The 16,551-nt window shown below is 40.1% G+C and overlaps 2 protein-coding genes across 3 annotated transcripts; both read left to right on the top strand.

Moving 5' to 3' along the window:
* Nucleotides 1–123: 123 nt before the first annotated feature.
* Nucleotides 124–4,595, top strand: vps28 (VPS28 subunit of ESCRT-I). The gene is made up of 10 exons (XM_018750320.2): nt 124–207; nt 873–943; nt 1,638–1,663; nt 1,773–1,810; nt 1,930–2,019; nt 2,366–2,471; nt 2,779–2,880; nt 3,242–3,295; nt 3,511–3,602; nt 3,807–4,595. Exons 2-10 carry the CDS (start codon nt 904–906, stop codon nt 3,925–3,927), a joined length of 669 nt encoding a protein of 222 aa, XP_018605836.1. The 5' UTR covers nt 124–207; nt 873–903; the 3' UTR covers nt 3,928–4,595.
* Nucleotides 4,596–6,475: 1,880 nt separating this feature from the next.
* Nucleotides 6,476–16,550, top strand: mapk15 (mitogen-activated protein kinase 15). 2 transcript variants are annotated; one of them, XM_029248453.1, is made up of 14 exons: nt 6,476–7,133; nt 9,004–9,102; nt 9,377–9,406; nt 10,258–10,348; nt 11,191–11,321; nt 11,449–11,612; nt 11,855–11,994; nt 13,066–13,123; nt 13,459–13,596; nt 14,645–14,750; nt 14,973–15,249; nt 15,540–15,697; nt 15,865–16,023; nt 16,214–16,372. In XM_029248453.1, exons 1-14 carry the CDS (start codon nt 7,065–7,067, stop codon nt 16,289–16,291), a joined length of 1,698 nt encoding a protein of 565 aa, XP_029104286.1. In that variant the 5' UTR covers nt 6,476–7,064; the 3' UTR covers nt 16,292–16,372. The 2 variants fall into 2 exon arrangements, with proteins under 2 accessions (XP_029104286.1, XP_029104285.1); XM_029248452.1 differs by having other exon boundaries at nt 6,478–7,133; nt 16,218–16,550.
* The last annotated feature ends 1 nt before the right edge of the window (nt 16,551 follows it).

The following is a 16,551-nucleotide window of genomic DNA, read 5'->3' as shown; positions in this document are numbered from 1 at the left end:
AATGATTTTTTGTTTTTAAAATTATTGCTTTTACTAATGTAAACGTTTATATTCTTATTTATATTTCTGTTTTAAAATATGAAAATGAACAAGTGTGTCCCGATACCGTACAGGCACGTCGGTGGCCACCCTTCGCTGCGCAGCTGCAGTGTCTGAAAGGCGACGGTTCTGTGGACACTGACGTCACTGGAGTTAGCGAAGAGAGAGGTGAGCTGGGAACTTTTTGTTAATGTATTTACTTTATTTAATATGTATTCGCGCTGTAATTATGGGCTTCATTAAAATAGAAATCTAAACGCTCTTTTTGGTTATGAATTCCAAACGAATAGTGTCCTCAGCAGTACTGGAGCTTTAGTTTAGCTGGCTAGTAGTAGTAGCTAAATAGCTAAGCAATGCTCTTTCTTTCTGTCTCTGTCGCCGGTTTTAGCGCTCTACTAGTCTACATAACTTTCTGTCACGTTACAACAACAGTTGAACAGGTCACAAATAAATATTAAAATGTAATTTACCGATACGCCTTACACAGGGTGTATCCAGCTCTACAATATAGTCACATAAATTATAAATATCATGATTAGACACGTAAGTAAAACTAGCGACATCATCATGCTGAATTTGTAAACAACAACATCGTCGACGATATCTGTTACTTTCTTCTGTAACTTAGAATCACGGTTTTCTTGGTGTGATTTTTTTGTTCGCGGACTTCCTTGTGTGTTTTGGTCCCCTAACGTTTAAAACCATAATACAGATCCAATTTTTTTACGCTTGGGGTTCTTTAAAGAAGTAAATTATATTCTTCCGAAATGTACCATCATGTTAGGCTGTGCGAAGGGTGGGATTCAGCCCTCATATTATCTGGTGTTTCACAGATCTGCCCAGTTGCTCAAATTATCTGCTACCATGTTTCATGGAATCCCTGCCAGTGTAGGAGTTGCTGGAGGTGAGATTATCCTTCCATAAAAGTGCAATCCTCTTTTAGTCATCTTTTTTTGTGTTAACCTACTCAAGAGCTCTTTTTGTTATTTTTCATAAAGAAGAAATATTCTAAATATGTATTATTCTTCATTTTTCTTAGTGACAGATTTTCTTTCAAGTGCTCCTTAAAATATTTCCACACCATCTTATGCCTTAAATGTTTCTTTTGCAGAGTGTTTTATAGCAACTTTTATTAATGATAATGTTTTTGCATTAATAATTATTGTATTATGGCTAAAATCTGATATGAACAGTCTTAAGTCAGTAAGAGCATGCAAACTTTCCAGAATGTACCTTGACATTTATACACACTGTTTCTGAATACTTTGAAAAGTGTACCCTACGTCTAACAGTATGCACTTTCATAATGTCATTTGCTAACCCAATTTGAATATTTAGAATGCATAGAGATATAAGACTGGTGCTCTTACATTATGCAAAACATTAAAATGAATAAATGTGTGGTGAAGACTTATGAATGTATTAATCTTAGATTTTGTTGTTTTTATATTTTAATATTAATTCTGAAGAATGACCTAATCTGATTTGAATGTTTTTTTTTTTTCTATTCAGTAGTATGGACAAAGGAGGTAACTGAAACCAAGGGCTTATTCAAAGTAGTATTTAGTATGGTTAACTGTATTTCTTGTTCTTTTTAGCTCCAAATAAACCTGAATTGTATGAGGTAAGTACGTGTGGAGTTATGTGGAATAAAATTCTATTAATGGGCTGAACTAAGTTTGTGTGGGTTGAGCTATTGTGCATCGTGTACATGATATTTTACTCTATTGCAGGAAGTCAAACTGTACAAAAACGCAAGAGAACGAGAAAAGTAAGTGCCCTACTGTGCTGGGACGACTTTAGCGCTCCTATGTCAGAATGGACTGAAATTCACGTAGGAGCTACTTGCGTTGTCATTTTGTGACCATTTCAAATGCCGTCTTCTGGCAGGTATGACAACATGGCAGAGCTTTTTGCTGTAGTGAAGACCCTCCAAGCTTTAGAGAAAGCATATATCAAGGACTGTGTGACTCCTAATGAGTGAGTGAACAAGCCCTACATTTATGTGTATTCCCCTCTGTATGTTATTTGTAAGAGCTGTTTTGATTTGTTGCCTTTTTTTCTTTTTATTGTTGAGATCGGTGTAGATGGAAATACCTTACAGTCTGTGGGTGTTTCTAATGTTGGATTACATTTCACATCACTGATTAATGATACAGAGTGTTCCTGTTCTTGCAGTATCATTACAGAATTATACTTCATTAATAATCACCCGTTTCAGTCTGCCAGTGATCTTTTTGTAGACCTCTGGGGATTATGCCCAAACATAAGTTCAGATGTCACTGATTTTTTTTTTTCCCAGCTAAACAGTTGATGTCTGTATTAGGTACACAGGTGCCTGTTCCAGACTGCTTGTACAGTATAAAGCTGCATTCAAACAAGTCCAGGGCTCTGATGTGGGATCCATTGATGACTTCTGTAGGAAGTACAGAGTAAGTATTGTTATGCAGGCACACATGTAAAGCCTGAGGCTTATTCAGTTTTTCCGACAATCTCACATACACGGAGACTGAAGTTAATTTATACATTAATTTAATTCCTTGTCAGTTACAGTGCTCAGATTTTAATCACCTGCCTCAAGCCATGTGTCACAGTACTTAATGTAATATACATTTATCATCTTCTACACTCTTAGATTTGGAAGTATTGGATTCAGTTAATGCATTTCTTATTAACTTTGTTGTAAAAAAATTATTTAAATATGAAGCATTTCTTTCTTTCCTCTTTCATGTTTTTCAGCTTGACTGCCCTTTAGCTATGGAGAGAATCAAAGAAGATCGGCCAATAACCATTAAAGATGACAAAGGCAACTTGAATCGCTGCATAGCGGATATTGTCTCAGTAAGTCTTGTTTTAACTTCATATATGACTCCTTTTAACATCCATTAGAGGGAAAAGGCAGATTAGAGTCTTTAATAAGAAACAAGACAATAAACTTCCATTGCTGGTCAATGAAGTTATACTTCTTGGGCAGTTCTATTAAATTTTATTCTGTTAGCATCACACCCAACCAGTTTCACCAGTTTGTGTGCCAGTTGACACTTAAGTTGAGGTTATCAGTTGCACTAGAATAAAGTTAGAAAGGAAATCTTACAGTGTGGATGGAAAGTGTATAGGTTTGTCAGTAATTAGTTTTTTGTTATGGGTTGTAGGCTTTGTGATTTTGTGCTTTTACTTCTGCCTCATCTTTCCTCCTCTTCAGCTCTTCATCACGGTGATGGATAAGTTGCGTTTGGAGATCCGGGCCATGGATGAGGTAATACAGGGCTGAGCTCACTGATGAACTACAGAGAACTTCAATAATTAATTTAATTTGCTCACGGATATTTCCAAGTTGTCTTTTTGAAGTATTCTGATCTGTTACAGACTACGTTTTATTGTATTATATTATTTTAATACTTAGTTTACTTTCACAACTTTTTACATAGTTTGTTCTTTTCTAATTAATCCTTTCATGACTGATTTGATCAGATCCAGCCTGATTTGAGGGAGCTGATGGAAACCATGAACAGGATGAGCAACATGCCTCCTGATTCTGAGGCCAAGGACAAGGTTAACTTATGGTAAGACTCTGCTACAGTAGTAACACATGTCTAAATGCTATATAAGAGAACAGAAACCATCATTAATCTGGAGCTTGTTCTTATATACCAAATAAATCACTAGCAGCATTAAGAAAATGAATGTGTGCAAAGAGGACTTTGGCTAATGTGAAAATTATTTTGACATTTGTTGCACAAAGTCATAACCATTATTTGACTCTGTAGGTTGACAACCTTGAGCAGCATGTCTGCTTCTGATGAATTGGATGACTCCCAGGTTCGCCAGATGCTCTTCGATCTGGAATCTGCTTACAATGCCTTCAATCGTTTTCTGCACTCGTCCTAAACTCTGCCTCTTTCTTATGGAACTCCTTTGAACATTCAACGTTCTCCAAACTGCAGTCCCACAGTACCCCTCCACCCATCCTTCATCTACAGAATCCCACTAACAGAAAAAGAAAACCTCTGCACTTAAATCATCTCTTTTGAAGTCACTTTACTACTACTCTGAAATCTGCCCCAAAGTCCCTTTCCTTCCTGTTCTACTTCTTTATCAAGTATCCATTTACCTTTCTGTGTCATCTGGAAAAGACCTGTTTCACCTCTCATGCTGGCACCTTGACCAGTGTTTGAGGCATTAAGAGCATCAGTCTGCCCATTCTTGCTCTGATAAACAACTAATTTTTCAGGTCTGTCTTTCAGTATGTTTTTATGTTTGCATTCCTCTTCTTACTGGTCAACTGCAAAAACCTCTAACAGAAAGAGGACACAGGTTAATTTGATGGATTGGAAAAGGATAACTGGAGATATAGATTGAATTTCAGTGTGGAAACATCTGTTCTCATTCAATGAAGGTGTTATCTTTCATGGTTATTCTTAGTGCCACTATCCCATATCTTCAGGTTCTGAGGTCTGATTTTTTTTGATCTAGTTGCATGTTTTATGTTCAACTCATTAAATTTGTTCAGTTTGAGTCAAAGCATCATCAAGAGTCAAAGATTAATATTAATTTGTAAAGTTTGTTCTTCTATTTCTTTTCAAGTAAGCATTCAATTTTCATCAGCTTTGCTTTTGGTTTTCTGGTTAAAGTTTGATTTAATAACTGAAGGTGTTGGAAGTTTATATCTCCTAGAATTTAAAAAAAAAAAAAAAAAAAAACTGAAATAGCATAATTAACATTTCATAAATACTACATGAGGAAATTTTAAAAAATAAGTTTACAATGTCTAAGCCTTACTAAATCTTTCTAGTTGAGCCAGTGGCACCGATTTCCTTTTCCTTACAGATTTCTGATTATACTCCAGTCCAGTTTAAAGCCCATGCTGTTTTTCATTTGAATTCACATTGAGTCTTGGCTTCACAAAGTTACATATGTGATCATATCTTGTATGTGATTTTTCAGATATAATGAAATATCAGAATTACATGATGTTTATAGGATTTCAGTAAATTAACTGCTGAACTGAAAATGGACAAGCTATTACTAAGAAGAGTAACTGATGTTAACAGGTAAAGTTACTGTTAAAGGTGAGATGGCTCATTCATTAAGAAAAATATTAATAAAACTAAAATACAGGAAGGCACAGGTCTAAATAGAAAACAGTAGCATCAGGTAAATTTAGCATAAATTCCATGTATTCTTCATAAATTCATATATTTGGAATACAACTAATCTAAGTGGAGGAAGCATTATGATTAGATGTTTTTTTTTCTTTTGAATTTTGTAATCATTCACTTATTTAAAGAATATTAAATGTATTATAGATTGTGGAGGGGTAAACAATGTTATTTTTCTTTATATCAGACTTTTGCATTTGTTTGAAAATATGGTTATCTTGAAGAGAAAGAACTTTTCTCTTTTTCTTTACCACATCTTTGGTGTTGTATTGGTGATTTTTTTTTTTTTTTTTTAAAACCTATTCCAGTCTTTTTGCTGAAAATTATTTATTTCATGTTAGCTCTCTGTAAATATTAATGTAATCTCTTTATAGAAATAAAAAAAATCTACCTCCATTACTGAGAACGTGTTTCTATATTTCCAGTGTGTTATATTTAAAGGACTTTGTGGTGATGATCCAGGAGTTATCCTGGAAGCACAGTGAGTGAGACAGGGCACACCCAGGATGAGATGACACTCCATCATACGGCAATCTCACACACACACACACACACTGTGGGAGATAGAGTCACCAACTCACTTAATGTGTTTTCGGACTTTGAAAGTCAACCCACACAAATATGGAAAACATGCAAATTCTATAGAGACTCAGCTGAATTGGAAGCCCCATCCAAATCCACAGCCCGGGAGCAGTGAGAGCAATCGCTCACACACATTAACCAACTTGTCCTGGTACTGAAGCCTCTCCCAGAATCACTGGAGACAAGGCAAGGGAAGGGAAAGGGGTACCCCCTGGACCGGACACAGTGACATGCTGTGGGCAATTTAGTGTGTTCAGTTCACCTGAACTGCATGTCTTAAGACTGTGGGAAGAAACCAGAGCACCCAGAGGAAGCTCATGCAGGCATGTGGCGAACATGCAAACTCCACACTGATTGAGCTGGAACTAAACCTGCTCCCGAACAACCGAGACGTTTGAAGAAAACATAAATACAATGTAAGAGATTATTATATTATTATTATTATAGTAGTATTATAGTATTGTATTACAATGCATATTATAAATATTTAATTTCATGACAGCTAAAATTAATCTGCTAGTTTGTCAGGCTGAATACTCTGTGCACTGTATTGAGAAATATTTTATGAATTTATGCACCTGTCTTCTTTCTGCGTTACTGTAATATTACGAGGTTTTTGCTTGTTATCCCGAAAGCCTCGACGGCGTTGCAGGTCGGGCGCGTTGCGCCGCGTCGTGAGGAAAACGAGCGCGTTCCCTTTAAGAACAGAACCTCCAGAAACCGATTCGCGCGGCCAATCGCGTCTCCATGGAGACCAGCGGATACAACGGAAACGCGGTCGGGTCGGTCCACCTGTACTCAGCTCCTGGGCCGGGAATCGGGCCACTGCTAGGCGCGTGGAAGAAAGTTAGGAAAGGTTTGTTCTCCTTCTAATCATGTAAATTAGCTATAGCTTATGGTTTATAAAAAAATAACACGCTGGCAGCGGATCAGGCGGAGTGAGTGACCGATAACGTGGATTGATCAGTAACTAGGTGAACTGAGAGTGAGACGATCACCTGCCAACTGAGTCAAAAGTGAGAAAAGAGAAGACGAGTGGAGTGAAGATCGTTTTCGTTTAGTTTATTTTTTAAACAAAGCAGATTCACGCTCACTACTTTAAATTTCCCTTTAGTTTTTCCGAGAACCAGTGAGAGTCAGGCGGACGGACGGAGTGAGTCAGTGACTGAAATGCGGCACGACTGGATCCACCGCAGCAATAGTTTATTTCCCGCTGAGATGCACATTACTTATGTTGCCCTGTAAGTTTTGTTTCTCCTCTGTACACAAGAACCCTTTTTAGCAATGAATGTCACTGAGGTCGAGGAGCACATTTCACAGAAATATGAAATAAAGAGAAGACTTGGAAAGGGGGTAAGTACTTGCATTGATTGTGCAGTTGACTCTTTTCATATTGCTTCCTGAAAATACAATGTTTTAAAGCTTTTATTATAATGTGAATTCGTGTTTTATTTATCTGTGTTTACAGTGGGTGACAGGCTACATTCATTACAGTCACAGTTGCATAAGAGGGGGAAAAAGCAACATGAAAAGTTTATTGCTATGACACCCTCTGTGTTTTAAAAGTTAATGTTTTTCTCATGTCGTCCTCATGAATAATGATGATGTGTTGTTGACTAATTGCTTCTGTAACCTGACTACAGGAGCTATCGCATATGCAGTCTGGCTCTGTTGATCAGCTTCGAATCTGGTGGAGAGAAGGTTCATTTCTGTGTTGCGAAACATTCTTTCGATTTCACAGACCGAAACACTTGAGTTGCTGGTATGGTTTCCTTGAAATCATACAGCTGTGTCAAGAGTTCCCTTTTAGTCTTTGGAAACAGGAGTAATGAAGTTCTGGCTCATGTGAAACCCCAGAGCCTTGGATCTGCAGGTGTTGCTCCCCCACAGAAACGCTGAAAAGACTGAGTATGTGGTTTCCAGTACAGTCATACTGTGTGTCACCTGGAAGAGCTGACCTCCCTGGTTGGATGTGTAAAAGTACCAGCTGGTAACCCAGTCATCATCAGCTCTTCTCATATATTGCAGAGGAGGGTAAAAGCAATCGTGTTTCGCAGCTGTTTTCCCATCTTGGGTTACCTGTGTTCCAACTTGTGCGCACAGTTTGGAGGAAGGCGAAGTGAGCAGTCATTGTTCTAATACGGACTGATCGCGATTTCTGAAGGAAGGTGGCTGTGGAACAAACGTGAAGTCTGTGTTTGCTAGATGTTGATCTTTCTGTTGTAAAAGCAGAGCATTTTTATGTTACGTAACCCAGATGCTGATGGAAAAACAAGGGATTTGCTAAGCTTAATCACCATCTTTGTCGAGAAAACACAAGCATCAGAGTCGAGGATGGCAGGTTCTGACAGTAAAGTGTAGAATCAGTTATTTTAAACTGCACAGTCCATTCATTTGGCCCCCTTTCTCTATACACATAGAAGATCCTCTCTAGTGGAATTAGTTTTACAGCTAAATCTAGAGCGATTTCTTAGATATTCAATTTTTCACGCTTTTTGTTCTTTTAGAGATCATTCATTTTCTCCTTTATTCTCCAGTTCCGGAAGACTTGGATTTGCAGTGTCATACAAAAATTAGTATTTTAGACAGATCATCAGAGTTTGCACCTGAAACCAGTTTCAGGTAGTACACCCAAGTAGAACAATAAAGCAAATAAAATCTTAATTCATGTGTAAAAACAAATGCGGCGGATTTTGGTAAGTGTGCTGTGCTAGCCAAATTCACACATTTCAGTTCACACATTTTCAAACCTTTTTTACAGAATGACTGGCAAACAGTTCATACACTGTAGCTACGAGAATTGTTTATCTGGAGTCCCCACAATGTCATGCTGATTAAATGTTAGGCACCGTCGACAAACAGGTTCCTTTGGATTCTCTATAGAAAGCCAAGAAGGCCGACAGCGTGAGTGTAAGGTTATAAGGATCCTTCTCTGAGGGTGTGACTGAGCAGAGCACAACCTGATAAAAGCTCTTCTCAGAGGCTCGCACAGGTGGAAAGTACATCCAGACATCACCGCTTATGAGCTCTACTCATTTTTTTGCTCTCTTTTTCCTCGTTCGATCCATCCCGTGTCCTCCTGATATAATCTAAATACCTACGGTTGCTTGGCAACTGTGTTTACTGATTTTGTCTGTCACCTGGAGGTTCTGTGATTTGCTCTTTGCACAGCTGGCTTTATGGTTGCTTTGCCTATGTCTGACCCTCTCGTCCTTTCCTCTAGGCCTATGGGATTGTGTGGAAGGCTATTGACCGCACAACAGGAGATGTTGTCGCAGTCAAGAAGATATTTGATGCCTTTAGGAACAGAACAGATGCTCAGGTGTGCAAGATGGCCATGACCTTATATATAGTAAATTTTGCTCCATATGTAGAATTGAGAAATTGTATGTTTTTGTTTATTTTGTACACTGTATATTGAAATATTTAATTTGATATATGTGCACATTTTCAGTAAGAAAGTTGGGCAAATACATGTAGAATAAGAGTACAGTTTATATGAAAATGTCTCATTGCTTCCTTAACTTAATTTTTCTTGTTGAATGAATATGTGAAAATTGTCTCTGATTTATTATTTTTTTTGCTTACATCTACAGAGGACGTTCAGAGAAATCATGTTTCTACAGGTAAGAATTCATGCCACGCCATCAATTAAAGTATGAGGATGGGAAAGCTGAAGAAAATTCAGTGTTCAAGGGGTCAGGTTTATAGGAATATACACACACACATTTTCAGAACCGCTTGTCCCATACGGGGTTGTGGGGAACTGGAGCCAACCCGGTAACACAGGGCATAAGGCTGGAGGGGGAGGGGACACACCCAGGACAGGACGCCAGTCCGTCGCAAGGCACCCCAAGCGGGACTCGAACCCCAGACCCACCGGAGAGCAGGACTGTGGTCCAACCCACTGCGCCACCGCACCCCCCTTATAGGAATATACTCTGAATGTAAATGTAGTGGTATCCAGAGAATAGAAAAGGTGACCTTGGAGCAAGGTAACCAAAGGAAGGAATGAGGAAATAGGACACACAGTCATCATTGCCATGACAACAATAGAATTTGAGTGTGTTCAGAACATTAGCAGCACATGTGTATCAGAATGTAGTTGCCATCTGGGTTGTCCAGTAAGTGAATCAACTACAGTTTGAAGTTTGAAGGCACATGCGGTACTGATGAGTGATGCAAACATTTTCAGGTGAACAAAACTTGTATTAAAATCTCTTATTATATTCTTGGCTTTCATATAATTTTATAAATTTGACCAGGATTACATTTCTCTGTTTTAAAGGTTTCAAAGCAGGGTTTTTGTCTGATAGTGTTTGAAGGTTGGCAGAAAAAAAAAGAATATTTACAGGCAATGTACCACCACAAATTTATGCACAAACATGATTACTAAACAGTGATTTATAAATGTATTACACTTCAAAAGAGTTCCATAACTATATCAATGGTTTTTTTTTTTTTTTTTCCCCTTTAGGAGTTTGGAGACCATGCCAACATCATCAAACTCCTTAATGTCATCAGAGCTCAGAATGATAAGGACATTTACTTGGTGTTTGAGTATATGGGTGAGGGTCTTCTGGATATCTATAACTATAATCGGTGGGCAGGGACCCTTTGATAATTAGTACAGGGAAGGGTTATTATTGGCTATGTGAACTCCATTTAGAGAATTCAGTTTAACCCTCAACCCCTATGAAAATCTTTTTTTAACCCATTCCTCTTTCCTTTTCAGACCAATGGACATAGTATACCTCTACTGATATACAGTACATAGATTTACACAACTCTTTGTTCCATGCTGCTCTCCTGCCTCACCATTACTACTGAAAAATCATGGGTTTGCATTGGCCATCTGATAAAGTAACCCCCCCCTGCCCAAAAAAAAGAAAAATGTAGAGAATCTGAAATTTTAGCAGATTTCCCAGGGCATTTGCTGGACAACTTCTCCTCTTGGCAGCTCACGATAGCTGCTGAGTCCACACTTGGAGTTCTTGCAATTTAATCTCTGTGCATGAGCCAAAGTGGCAGTGTGAGGCACCACTTTCAGCCCCTCATCTGTCAGACCTCTTTAGGGCTCTTTGTCTTATTGTGACTCTTCGGAGAATAAAAATATGCACAGAATATGTCCATGGACAATTTATTAGCTCATAGTTGAGGTTTTCCAGTTCATGAGTCCACGGTATGCTTTGTTTGAATTTCAGAAGTTTCGCTATTCATACTTTCATGTGGGGAAGGTCTACTGACAGTGGTAAACTTCTTTTTGTTTGCTTGGTGGTTATCCTAACATTTGGTTACTTCGTTCACGATTTTTTTCATGACTCAATTATTCTGAATTTGTTTGTTCATGTGGCCATGACATCCTCTTCAGTTGGTAGATTTGCTGACCCCTGTTGATCCCTCCATCTAGAGACAGACTTGCATGCAGTGATAAAGAAAGGAAATCTGCTCAAGGACATCCATAAAAGATACATCATGTACCAGATACTCAAGGCCACCAAATTTCTGCACTCGGGCAATGTTATCCACAGGGACCAGAAGGTACTTTCAGAACCAGGAAACGTGGTTCTTTTGAGAGATGACTCACATATTTACATGAAGAGATGTTACAGGGAGTAGTGATTATAACCCAGAAATTGCTATTATTTTTCTTGCCTCTCTCTTTCAGCCTTCCAATATCCTGTTGGACACAGACTGCTTTGTGAAGCTGTGTGATTTTGGCCTGGCCCGTTCTCTCTGCCAGATGCAGGAGGATCCTGGGAACCCAACACTGACAGAATATGTTGCAACACGATGGTACCGAGCCCCCGAAATCCTGCTGGGCTCCTCCAGGTCTGGTACCCAACTCCATAACATAGTTGTCACATTGTTCTTCCACTTCCTGTTGTACATAAATATAATCAGTAGACATCTACTTTCAGAGCACAAATGACATTTTCTTATTTTACAGTTTGGCAGTTCTGTTACAGCAAGATACTAAATTAGTTTTTCATAAATCTCCTTACCAGCACCCACAGGCCCATGCAATGTGTGCCTCATTTTGACTTGCGTTGTATGGCTCCTGTGTTGTGAAGGTACACAAAGGGTGTGGACATGTGGAGTTTGGGCTGCATCCTGGGAGAGATGCTCTTGGGGAAACCACTTTTCCCTGGAACCTCCACAATCAACCAGATTGAGAAGATCATGACCGTCATCCCTCATCCCACTGCAGAAGGTGATCCCACAAAGAGACGATTCCTCCTGGCAGCAATGTGCAGTTGTGATCGAAGTGGTAGTGTTGTGGTGAGAAAACTGTTCAAAATGTCCAGCTTACAGGTTTGCTTACAAAATTAATATAATGTAATGCTGAATAAAATTACATTTTTGGAGAATTGATTATGGTGAGCTTTCAAGCTGTCTATAATAGTAACAATGCATTTTAGTCTTACTAATGGTCTTATTCACACAGGACCAGGTGTTGGACAGGTAGGGTGCGGTAGGTCTACATCCTGGATCTGCAATAGGATTTGGAGTGCAGCCATGGGTGTGACAAATGAAGCATGAAATTCTCCACACTTCCTTAAAGGGGGAAATTATGAAATCTAAATTACTTTCTGTTCAAGCCATGTTCTGATTATTGGCTCTAACAAGTCAAGGATTTTCAGTTCTCAAAGCAGAGAACTTTTTGCCTGGCAAAGAGGTCAAAATTTGGCAGAATAGTTCAGCTTTGTCTCTATGCTCATGGTCAGAATTGGTGATCTTTATTTGATTAAAGTTAACAGAAAAAAATGTACTTTTTCTTTGAGTCATGTTTTTGGCATTGAAAATCAGTTGGAAGCAGCCAGTATTCTGTAGGTTTGTTGAATCAGGTACTTTTCTGACGTTTCATTAGAGGCTGTAAATGCCAGTGTAAGTGTTTGCGTTGCTCGACAATTTTACAACACTGACTATAGTGCTGTACCATGAAACAATTAACATTTGTAATAAGTATCTATGCCTGATTTAAAAATCCAGTTTAGCACACTTTTGCAGCATGCTGCTAAGACCAGATCTATATCCCAGATCAGAGGGGGTTTATTTAAAGTGGATATATAGCATCAGTCAGCTTCTTTGCAGAATGTCAGTCCTCCCAACCCAGAGTGAAGTTAGACTTATATTTCACAGACTTGGGCAGTTCAGCACTGAGCACAGTCTTTTCACTTGTGAATAGTTTTTGGATGATACAAAACGTTGAGAATGCAGTGCCTGTTCCGAAAGAAAAGTTATGAAGTATATGTTAATAAATGTCCGTCGGTCTGAATTTTAGATGTATGTTCCATCAAGTCGGAGTATGGTGCGTCAGTCATTCAGAGGATGATGCTACGGTGAGTTGGAGAATCTCTTCCGTATTTATTAGACAGCTAAGAAAAAAATACCAGCTCCTGCTACAGATACCTGAAAACACCCAGTGCCTCTAATGCTGGGAACTGGACACCTGACTGATATAATTATAGAGAGGTTTAGAAATCCAGTGCATTTTGGGTTTTGAGTTAATTGCATAAGCAGATGAACCAAACTAGGTTTTGATGGTGGAATAATGAGCAAACCCTCCCAACAAGGATGGTTTCGAGTGAATGCGTTAATAAGCAAAGTAGATTTGCTCATCATGCTAATTTATCGGAGTCATTTAAACAAGTTAATTTTTGGTAATGTCCCAAAGACCACAGGGTTCTCTGGAGAACATCTTGCCATCGTCGGTACCCCCTGATGCCTTGGATCTTCTGAGATGCTTGTTGGTATTCAACCCTGAGAAAAGACTGACTGCTGAACAAGCCCTACAGCATCCTTACGTATCCAAGTAAGAGGAGCAGTGGGGGTTATGGGGTCAGAGTAGAGGGCAAGAAGTTCCCAAGATACCAGTTGGAGGATCTGAAGGAAACTGTCTCTAGTCATGCTCATACCAGTTCTCTGCAGTTTTAATACCTCTCTTCATTTTTTTTTTAGAATGTTTACCTTAGCCATAATTTTTATTACTTTTATGTTTTTTGACAAACACAGGAGGGATAAATAAAAGCCTGTCTTTAATGTTGAACCATAAATAACCCATGAATGTCCTCTTTAATCTGTCTGTAGCCTGTTGTCAGCTTGTACCATGACGCAAAACTTGTGTAGCATGGTACAAGCTGACAACATGCTACGTGTTAAAGAGGATGTTCATTGGTTTACTTTTCCCTGGCAACATTTTGAAGTTGTCTTCATAAATGAAAAATTATCTCGCTGATCTAGTGGCACTGACATACCGACTTGGCCGCTCCAGAGGTTGCTGAACAAACTCTCTTATCCAAAACAACATTTGTTGGATTTTTCTTACACTGAACCAACCGACTTATTCACACACACACACACACACACATTTTCAGAACCGCTCGTCCCTTACGGGGTCACGGGGAACCGGAGCCTACCCGGCAACACAGGGCGTAAGGCCGGAGGAGGAAGGGGACACACCCAGGACGGGACGCCAGTCCGCCGCAAGGCACCCCAAGCGGGACTTGAACCCCAGACCCACCGGAGAGCAGGATTGCAGTCCAACCCACTGCGCCACCGCACCCCCCTCCGACTTATTCAACTGAATATTTATTCAGCAAGTTCAGAACAAGGACATTCCTCTATGATAAGGTGGCAGAGCTCCTCCTGGGGCTTCATACCACAACTGTCATTATCACACTGTCAGTTCCTTGTCAGTGTTGGTGATGGTGTAGCACAAGGGCTGTCTCTTAGTATTCTACTTTTGTGTGTGTGTCTTCCCCACGAGTCCATTGCTGTTGTGTACCTCTCTGCATCCAGCCTAGCGCATCTGCACCATTTCCAGTGCTTGTAATGTATGTTCCTTGTGTGTCTACCTAAAGATTCCACAACCCTGCTAAGGAACCAAGTCTGGACTATGATGTCATTCTGCCAGTGGACGATGACGTTCAGCTGTCTGTAACACAATACCGCAACAAATTGTATGAGGTACAAAAAGGGGACCATTGTGTGTGACAGATGCTTAAATACTGATGTACTGCTGAGTTTGAGTCTTTGGGATTTGTAGGTTTGGCAACTCCGTGTTGAATTGTGTTGAGAACATATTATGAAAAAGGTGTGTTGCAGGGCATTATAGGGATGGTGCTGTATTGTAAAGGAATTAAGATGGAAATATAATACTATGGTGGCTGATTCATTCTCTTTTGTCAGATGATCCTGGAGAAGAGATCCAGCCTGCGGTTAGAGCGCCTTGCCCAGAGGAAGAAGGAGGAGTCTAGGTTGAGGGACGGGTGCAAGGGTGGGGCTGATGGGGAAAACCAGCAGATCCAGTCATCTGTGAAGCAGAGAGATTCTCCTGAAGCCCAGCCACTGCCCTGCAAGCCCTCTACAGCCTTCATATCCACTCAGCTGGGAGAGGACAAGACAAGCCCTGCAGTCAGCCCCAAAGTGGACAAGGCCTTGTACAACCCAATAACACACAGTCCCAGTGAGTGTCTTTACAAACAATACCAACCACACACAGCTTCTCAACCACCTATACCTAGAAATAATATGGACTGACCAACTAATTCACTTTACAATATGACGCCTTTGCATCCGGTGTAATCAGCTGTCAGCAATTGCCTGACCGATAAAGTATGGGATTGGTGTGTGATTTTTCTGTGTGAACGTCTACCAAATTCTTATTCTTATATTTGTTTGAAATAAGTAAAACAGTTTTATATAATGCATATAATCTTCGCATGGTCCGGTTCAGCTAACTTTCTATTTTTTCAGTCTTTTCTCACTCTGCAGATGGTGTGTTAAAGCCAACCTACAATTCAGTAGTGCAGCCCTACAACCAGCTCTCCACGACTGCCAGCAAGAAACTTGTTAGGCAAGCGAGCCATGAGAATATAGCAGTGCGGCCAACAGAGGGCGCGAATGGCAGTACTGTGAGTCCCACAGCTTTTTTTCGTTTCTCCACGGTCGATCCTGTGAAGAAACCTCTCCAACAGCTGCAGGAGCTGTGAGCCTCCATTCCTGAACGGAGTGTCGCATATGTATGAAACTTTTGTTCAAGGGTCTGGACTCAGTGCTCCCTCTGTTCTGATCTCTCCAGGTCCCTGCCGCAGCAGAGCAGGAGCCACGAGGTCGCTCAGCCCCAATGGGCCGGACGCGCTCCTTTTCACTAACATTCACGTGCCCCCAGCTCAACCCGCTGCTTCGGAGGGATGAACCTAACTTGTCATCAGGGGTCTCTGTCACTGCTGTGCACCTGGTCAGTGGCAGACAGTCACTCAGAAAACATGAATATTTAACCTTTGTGGGCAAATGCTGATGAGGATTAAAATAGTATAATTATAAAATAGGTTTACTTAGACTGCCCTTCTCATCTGCATTCACTTACTCTGTATTTTCCTGTGGATCTTTGTCTTTGATGAAGCATGTGTCTCTTGTCATGTTTTGAGACAGAACCAGCGATCTCCATCCCAGCAACAGGGGGTGCGGCCTCCTCCCAGGTTCAGCAAGAAGGTGTTTCAGAGTAACTGCAATGTGGGGGCAGCAGGAGACCCTAGAGCTAAGCTTGGCAGTTACTCCCAGGCTTATGGCACCATCAACAAGACAGAACTAGAGAACTTGCTGAGGAGTCAGCTGAACCAGTGATAGGGAGCAGAAGGAAACCACAGACTAAGACAGACATGGGGGAACAGCAAGGAGAGATTGAAAAAGACTGGAACTTGATGACTTGCGAAGCCAAGGGGGGAACATGTTAGAGTTAGAAGTACAAAAGCAATAGAGAAACCGT

The sequence above is a fragment of the Scleropages formosus genome, chromosome 23 (genome assembly GCF_900964775.1).
Source record: "Scleropages formosus chromosome 23, fSclFor1.1, whole genome shotgun sequence".
Taxonomy (NCBI): domain Eukaryota; kingdom Metazoa; phylum Chordata; class Actinopteri; order Osteoglossiformes; family Osteoglossidae; genus Scleropages; species Scleropages formosus.
This window is presented reverse-complemented; position numbering and strand designations above follow the sequence as displayed.

What these genes read in the sequence shown, in the direction of transcription:
- mapk15 (XM_029248452.1), top strand. Translation starts at nt 7,065, where the DNA reads ATGAATGTCACTGAGGTCGAGGAGCACATTTCACAGAAATATGAAATA. An exon ending in CTTGGTGTTTGAGTATATGG is followed by an intron (nt 10,349 to 11,190) that starts GTGAGGGTCTTC and finishes CCCTCCATCTAG; the next exon opens with AGACAGACTTGCATGCAGTG. An exon ending in CCCAATAACACACAGTCCCA is followed by an intron (nt 15,250 to 15,539) that starts GTGAGTGTCTTT and finishes CTATTTTTTCAG; the next exon opens with TCTTTTCTCACTCTGCAGAT.
- vps28 (XM_018750320.2), top strand. Translation starts at nt 904, where the DNA reads ATGTTTCATGGAATCCCTGCCAGTGTAGGAGTTGCTGGAG. An exon ending in ATAAACCTGAATTGTATGAG is followed by an intron (nt 1,664 to 1,772) that starts GTAAGTACGTGT and finishes ACTCTATTGCAG; the next exon opens with GAAGTCAAACTGTACAAAAA. An exon ending in GACTGTGTGACTCCTAATGA is followed by an intron (nt 2,020 to 2,365) that starts GTGAGTGAACAA and finishes TGTCTGTATTAG; the next exon opens with GTACACAGGTGCCTGTTCCA.